Source organism: Pan paniscus, chromosome 9 (genome assembly GCF_029289425.2).
Source record: "Pan paniscus chromosome 9, NHGRI_mPanPan1-v2.0_pri, whole genome shotgun sequence".
NCBI classification, from domain to species: domain Eukaryota; kingdom Metazoa; phylum Chordata; class Mammalia; order Primates; family Hominidae; genus Pan; species Pan paniscus.
This window is the reverse complement of record NC_073258.2, coordinates 20,461,418-20,469,488: the sequence shown is the minus strand read 5'-3', so window position 1 is coordinate 20,469,488 and position 8,071 is coordinate 20,461,418. Positions and strand designations below refer to the sequence as shown.

Here is an 8,071-nt window from a genome sequence, read left to right as displayed (position 1 = left end):
GTGTGATAAGAGCCACCAATAAATATGGTTTGAAAAATGGAAAAGTATAGACCTCTTTATCACTTTCATAGCTGCTTTGTACTGCCTCCTGCAAACTCAAATTGCATGTGTCAGCTCCCCTCAGTGAGGGTTAATCTGAGGGGCAGCCTCACTGTGAGCAGCACAGAGTCCACTGTGATGTCACATCTTCTCTTGGTGGTCTCTTCTGTCTGCTTGAGTTATCTGTGGAAGGGATAACCACTGGTGGAGAATAGTCCTGAATTTTGTACTGATCCTCCTTTTATAATTAAATGTTTTAAATTGTGGTAAAATTTACATAGCATACATTTTACAACTTTAATCATTTTAATTGTCCAATTCTGTGTAGGTAAGTACATTCACAATAAGTCGTAACCGTTACCACCGTCTCTTTTAAAAACTTTTCATTATTCCACACAGAAATCCTGTGCTCATTTAATAATGGCTACACATTCTCTCCATCTTCCAGCACCAGGATCCTCCTAATTTATTTTCTGTGTTCAAGAATTTCCTAATTTGGATACCTCGTAGAATTTGAACTTACAATATTGTTTGGCATCTGGCTTATTTTCCTTAGCACAATATTTCCAGGTTCATGTATGTCACAGCATGTATCAGAATTCTGTACCAACTGTAAGTTATTATCCAGATACCATAATTGAGATTGTCATGGAAAGGTCAGATGTTTTCAGTTTTGCTTCTCATGTAAACAGCCATAAAACTAACTGAAAGTTACAATCAGAACAATTTATACAAAACCTGAAAGTATGAAGAATTCTCCTACAACTGAAAGAATCTGTAAGTGAATAATAAATGGTTTTCAAGATAATTTCCACTTTAAAATCAATATTGAGGTTTCCAATGGCCAAAATGAAACTGGTGGGACATATTTATAGGCTCCTCACTAGTTCATTAGTCCAGGAAGAGCTAAACAAGAACTTACCAGTTCTCAAGGGGAAGGGGCCACCGTGGTCTTTACTAGAAACCAAGGCCAACATGTCACCATGCTGTGGACAAATGACAGGAGAGGGCTATTCATAAAACCAATTTCTAAGACTGTTTTTATGAAGGGAGAATCTCTCTCTAAGGTCATTATTTTGCTTTATATCTGAGAATTCAATGGAATTTAGAGGTAGCAGAACTCACTTATTAAGAATTGAGCTTCCAACTGCAGTAATGCCTCCAGTCATAGAAGGGAACATGATTTTCAGGGGAACATAGTCTGACAGATTAATAAGGAATCTTCCTTTTTGATACTATCAGGTAGGAAACAAGTATAAAGAAGAGTTTTAGGGTTGTGGACAGCAACTCCTTTTATTACAATGAAAAGTGCAGAAAAAGTGTTCAGTAGGAAAGATTCAGTGCAAGATAACAGGGAAAATGTGTTGGTAATATCAAGGAGAATCCAAACATTGTACTGTCAGACTAATGCTTTCCATGGGTGAAAACTGCAACTGTCAGGTTAGATAAACATCTATTCGAAGACCTTGAGGGACCACTGAGACATTTCTGAGGCAGAAGGCTAAGAAAAATGCATATAATTGTCAAGGGTGGCAGGGCAGCATTGCTCTCAAAGTCCTGTCTGACAGGGCAGAGGTTCTTCCTCACTGCTCCAATCTGCTTCCCGACAGCTCCAGGGTTTCCTGAGGAAGCCGCCCTCCACCTTCATCCACCTCAGGCGTGTCCTGCAGAGCCCTCTGGAGAACCAGCTTCAGGTTCTGCCTATTTTGACGCTGCCTAAAGGAGCCCACGAAGAAGTAAATGATGGGGTTGGCACTGCTGTTAAGAGCGGACAGGAAAATGGAAACTAGATGCACATGACAAAATAAGACTTTCCAATCCAGGTGAATCCTGGAAAACAGGGCCCACTGAATGCCAAAGGGCAGGCCACAGAGGAGGAAGACCAGCACTGCGAGCAGGATGGTCACGTACAGCCTGGTCAGCGGCATCTTCCGGGATCCACAGAGAATCCTGACCAGCAGGACCAGGCTGGACCCACAGAGAACCACACATAAAAAAACCAGCCAAGCGATTGTAATGAAATCTGACGTTTCACACCAAACAGAATCAGCACCACTAAACAGGAAGTCACAGAACATCCACTCCAGGATACTCCGCAGCAGGGACAGGGCCCAGAGCAGGACACACATGACCGCTGACAGGTGTCTGGGGCGGCGGCAGTGGTACCAGATGGGCCACAGGATGGACAGGCAGCGCTCGGTGCTGATGGCACTCAGCATGCTTAGGCCTATAAAGTAGGGAAAGGTCATCACAGGATTGAGGATTTTGGAGATGGGATGGCGGATATTGATGAGGCGTAACGGCGAACGTATAATGTGGCCACTAAGGAAGAGGAAGTCGGCCGCGGCCAGGTTGAGGATGTAGATTGAGAAGGTGGTCCTGCGCATGCGGCAGCCCAGGAGCCAGAGCACAACCGCATTTCCTGTCAGCCCGACAAGGGAAACGATGCACGTCAGCACCGTGAGGCTCAGGGTCTGCTTGTAGCAAGGAGTCTCCTCACGTCCATTGATTGGTGTCAGTTCTGTACCCAAGACTGGGATGGTTGAATCCATGCTCAGAAACCCTAGTCTGATGACCCTGGAAACAGAAACCAGATGTGATCACCAGCTGTATGATTTCTGATTCTCCCCACCATCCTGCCATGTGGGATTTACTGTCCTCATTTAAAGAGGAGAGATCAGAGACTCGCAGAGAATAAGTCACCTATCAAAAGGTGGGGGTCCTCAAATCCAGTTTGAAATCCAGTTCTTGTTGACTCTGAAGCCTGACCTCTCTCTACTGCCACACAAGTTCTGTGCTGACATGGGAATAACATTAGGATCAAAACACCCCCACTCATCTAGCCAGGGCTGTGGACCCGATGATTACTCTATCCTGGGCCTGAAATTTTCTCTCAGGTGGAGGAATTCAGATACACAAAGAGGTGGTTGTGACACCCTCATGACCAGGACTGGTCATCTCTGGACAGGAAAAAAGATCATGCATTATGAACCAGAGGAAAATGGGATCTTCGCTAGGATGTGTGAAAATGGCTGGACCTGGTGGGTGAGAAATAACTCAGTGTGTCAGTCATTGCAGACAGGACCACATTTTACATTTTATACTCCTAGTGCCTATTCCATAAGCAGCACAATGTGCTCTTCATAAACGTTCATTCAATGAAGGAATGCACGCATGAGAGCCTAATGGCAATGGTAGATTTGGATGAAATGGAAAATAAAAATGAAAGCACAATGCAAGGCATTAGAACACACACGTATAATTAGATGAAGAAAATTTCATTCATCAGAATTCTATTTGTGGACAGCTCTATCTGTGTTGAGAAGAATGATTGATGAGTGCCCAAAACCTGAAATTGACCACTGATGTGCCTTTAAAATAAGGACTCAGTGTGGCTTTGCCGAACCCCTAGAAGCATTTTGTACACAGTGTTTGGGTAGGGTGTGGGTCTGAGCTGAATTGCTCAGCAATAGAACAGAGGAAAGAGTAAGTGAGGGTGAGCCTGAGTGCCACTGAAGCAGGTAATTGAAGTGTGGGAATATGTATGGGGGACTACTAAGTGTTCTGCTGAGTATACACAATGTAAACCTATTTCATTCTCTCTTTCGGGAGATCTTTGGTAGCGTTTCTTTGTTGATGCAAACATTTGTATGAGAGGAGTCCATGAGTGGCAATAGGAGAAGTGTAGGGCTTGGGTTGTAAAGAGAGATATTCATGCAAATTTCAACTGGAGAATGAGGATTAGGTCTAATTTGGGAGAATAACAGCAGCTGATTGACAGTTTATTAGGTATTGCCTCTTTTAATCATCTGAAGAGCCTAGGAGGTAAAAATTAGTATTATTCCTGTATTGCAGATAATGAAATTAGAGTATAAAGAGAGGATATTATTTGTCCGGGGGGTTATATATTATATAGTATGAATGTGAGCCCAGCAGGGCTGACTCATGATCCATTTTTTCACCAGCCCTTTGGTCCCAGCACCACTATGTGTTGATTATACATGTTAGAGGGGGGTAAAGCAGAGGAGTGATTCTCAAGTTAAATCCAAGTTGACAGTCAAAATTGTGGGCTGAAAAAAAAATTAACCTAAACAAACTCCAGATAGAGAATGAGAAGCAAATGAAATAAGGGAAAAATAGAGGTGAGTGCGCGCCATTTAGGAACAAATTCAGGAGTTCTTTTTTGCCTATCAGAGGCCACATTTGCTCTGGAATCCCAAGAATGCACATGGGCAGGAGCTCTCCAGGTGGAAAGAAGATGCATCCTCCTCTGGGAGTAGAGAGGAGCATCAGGAGTGAGTGCATCCATCATGAGCTCTCTTAGGGAGACAAGCTGCCACAGCTCTGATTGGCCCAAAAAGGAAATGGGAGGAAAAGGAGAACCTCTGTTATCCACACTCAGAGCACTACACTGTTTGTCCATCTATAGGTATGGTATGATATGTTTGTCTTCCTCATGAAACCCGAAGATCCGTAAGGAGTAAGTCATGCCTGTCTTTTTCACTGTGGTATCACCAACATTTAGCATGTTGTTTAACATGCTATGATGTTCTTTAAAGACCGTCTATGGTATTATCCTCATATAACATAAGGTGAAGCCAAGGCCTAGAGAATTAAAGGGTTTTCCTGGTTCACAACACGAAGAGCAGGTCCAATACCAGCCCCTGGTCCCTGGAGCCCTGCACGAGACTCCAGTTCTGTTCTCTGCCCCACCATTTATTATTTCTGAGGAGTTCCTGAAAAATCTTGATGTGAGCACAGAATCAGAGACAGTCAGGGGCTGAAGAGACTGCTGGTTGCCCCAAGATTTCCTTTTTTGGTCACATAACAATTCTGAGAATGTACAAGCAGCACAAGGACCCACATCCCAGTTTTCCTTGATGCTGGATGACATCCCATGAGCAGGTGCTGTTAAGTGGAAGAATCACAAAAATGACAGAAGCAAGTCCCGGCTCATGGGATTAATAGAAGGAGCAAAGCCTCTCCTTCCCCTCGTCCTTTTTCCATAAGACTGGAATGCTAATGTCGCTGGGAACCATGTAGGATCACAAGGATGAGGGCAACTCTCTAGGAACTGGGGAGCAGCAATTTTTGGAATTGTGATGTATGATGCTTTGGAGCTTCTAGTTCAGATCTCGACAAGTGTCATTTTTGTGTATTTACAGGGGATTCTTTCCAGAACCCCAGCACAGACCAAAATCTGCAGATGCTCAATTTCCTTATATGTGGTATTTGTATATACTCTATGCACTTTCTCCCAGATACATTAAATCATTTAAAGTTATTTAGAATAACTGACAAAATGCAAATGCTATGTAAGTTCTTGTTATATTGTAGTTTTTCAGAAATAATGACAAAGAAATACAAGTTTGTACCTGTTCAGTACATACACAACTCTGCCACACCTTTATTTTTGGAAAAGTTTCCTCCTGTGGTTTGTTGAATCTGTAGATTCAGAACCTAGTGACCCAGAGGCACAACTATACTTTCTTGTTTAAGATATTTCTTCTTCATGTCTTTATTAGATCAGCCAAACTTATATTCTAAACAAAATAAATATGTTCTTTTTAAAATTACATTTTATTTTCTATGAATTTAAACAAATGCAAACATTTCTGCATAAAAGTGACAGTAGAGAAAGACATGCCAAACATTAAAGTAGTCTGATAGAGCTGAAATGAGACAGGGATCAATCAGATAGAGAAAGCCCCAGGAATTAGGAGGATACAAGAAGGTGAGAGGGATAGTCTCATTTACCATGAGGATTTGCTTTCCATTCTTCTTTATCCTGTTTGACATCCCAAGAGAGTGGCTTCTATGTACCACATCAGTGGGATTCTTTTTATTTCTGGTTTCTGGTGGAATTGAGACACTGGGAGACACCAGCGGGAGACTGGAAGACAGCAGGAAAGCACCTTGGGATTTCCATCTCCTGGCTCTCTGTCTGTGTATTAGCTCATTCTCAAATTGCTAAAAAGAAATACCTGAGACTGGGAAATTTATGAAGAAAATGGGTTTAACTGGCTAATAGCTCTACAGACTGTACAAGAAGCATAGCAGCTTCTGCTTCTGGGGGGGCCTCAGGAAGCTTCCAATCCTGGTGAAAGGCAAAGGGGGAGCGAGGCATCTCACATGGTGAGAGCAGGAGTAAGAGAGAGGGAGGAGGTGCTACACGCTTTTAAACAACTAGATTTCATGAGAACTCGTCAGTATCACAACAACAATACCAAAAGGGGATGGTGTTAAAACATTCATGCAAAACCATTCCCATAATCTAATAATCATCTCCCACAAGGCCCTTCCTCCAACATTGGAAATTACAATCAACATGAGATTTTGGTGGGAACACAGATCCAAACTATATCAGCCTGTGTGGCTGTGTGTTGGCTGTGCAGGGCTTCTCCACTTGCCTGCTCATGCTCTCCCACCTTTATGGCTACAGCTATGGCTATGGTGACAATGGTAACTGCTCCTTCCCTGTCCGTTTCAGCCTAGGGGAGGAAGTAGTGCTCCCCTATGTATTGCTGCTTAGGATCCTGACCCTTAACTCTGTGCATCTTTGTAAATGCTTTCCTCATCAAACACTCCTTAATTATTGGACTATCTATATCTTCCTTAGACCTTTCCAGATAGGCAAAGAAGAATAAATTTGAAAAGTAAGTGAAACAAAAAAACTGGCTCTATAGAAGTTCAACTCTGGGAAGAAATGCCTGCATGTCCCCTTGCTCGTTAAATGAATGTAAGAGGCAGCAGTCTCTCCATGAGGGCAGATTGAATGATTGGAATGAAGGAGGTGATATGGGGAGATAAATTAGAAGGGGGGACACCATTTAGAACTCACACAGTTTGGGTTGACAGCACTCAGTTTCCGAAAGGAAGCTTCATGTCTCCTGTCTTTTCCTGAAACAAGCTCGTGACCCCCTGCATGTAGCACCAAGGTGGAAGCATAAGGACATGATCTTACAGCAAAAATCATAACTGACTGTGGAAGAAGACAGTTCTTGGTACTTACCCTTATCGTTCCTTCTTTGTCCAGTGGTGAAGACCTCCCTTGTGCTAAAGGTAGAGAGCCTTTCTGGGATTCAGTGACTTCAGAGGACTTTTCTGTGTTGCTTAATTCAGGAGATGCTTACAGGAGCTGAAATGAAAGCTGTTGAGCAATCCAGGCTTACGAAGATGCTGGACAGTCTTGTTATTTCCTGTATGAGGACTATGGGCAAATCAGAGTCCAGAGGTATTTGAGACACAAATCCTAACTGAGATGATTCTTGGCCTCTGTCCCATATCCAGTACATTTAAGCCTCTCCTATCACATCCCATCTTGTTCAACTTCCTGTAAGTAATTGCTGTCCTGATTTTAAAAATCAATTATGGGCCTAGGCATCACATTAAGCAATGTGAACTATCATTATGAGGCTTTATATCCAAATGAAAAAGTAGATCATGGGACCATTCAAGGCTGACAATGGCCTGACACCATTTTTTGATGTTTTCTTTATCATAGTGGTGATATATTCATGTGTATACTTTCTTTCCAAATGCTAGAGAAGTGTATGCAAGGTGAAAATCTAGAGTCCCATTGTCCAGAGGCTACCACTTGCTACACTTTTCATTCTTACTTCATTATTATAAACTCTGAACAGTGAACTTTTTAAAATTCTGTGAAATTAAATCATTTATTATTATTATTTTTATTTCAATGGGATTTTGGGGAACAGGTGGTGTTTGCTTCCATGGATAAGTTCTTTAGTGGTAATTTCTGAGATTTTGGTGCACCCATCACCTGAGCAGTGTACACTGTACCCAATGTGTAGTCTTTTATCCCTCGCCTCTCTTCCATCCTTCCCCTCAAGTCCCCAAAGTTCATTATATCATTCTATGCCTTTGTGTCCTCACAGCTTAGCCCCCACTTGTAAGTGAGAACATATGATGTTTGGTTTTCCATTCCTGAGTTACCCCACTTAGAATAAGGGTCTCCAATTCCATCTAGATTGCTGTGAATGTCATCATTTTATTCTTTTTTATGGCTGAG

The 8,071-nt window shown here is 42.4% G+C and overlaps 1 protein-coding gene across 1 annotated transcript; it reads right to left on the bottom strand.

Moving 5' to 3' along the window:
• Nucleotides 1-1,305: 1,305 nt before the first annotated feature.
• On the bottom strand, nt 1,306-7,220 carry MRGPRX3 (MAS related GPR family member X3). Its single transcript, XM_003818220.5, has 2 exons — nt 7,052-7,220; nt 1,306-2,616 (listed from the first exon to the last, which is right to left on the bottom strand). Exon 2 carries the CDS (start codon nt 2,589-2,591, stop codon nt 1,623-1,625), a length of 969 nt encoding a protein of 322 aa, XP_003818268.2. The 5' UTR covers nt 2,592-2,616; nt 7,052-7,220; the 3' UTR covers nt 1,306-1,622.
• Nucleotides 7,221-8,071: the final 851 nt, after the last annotated feature.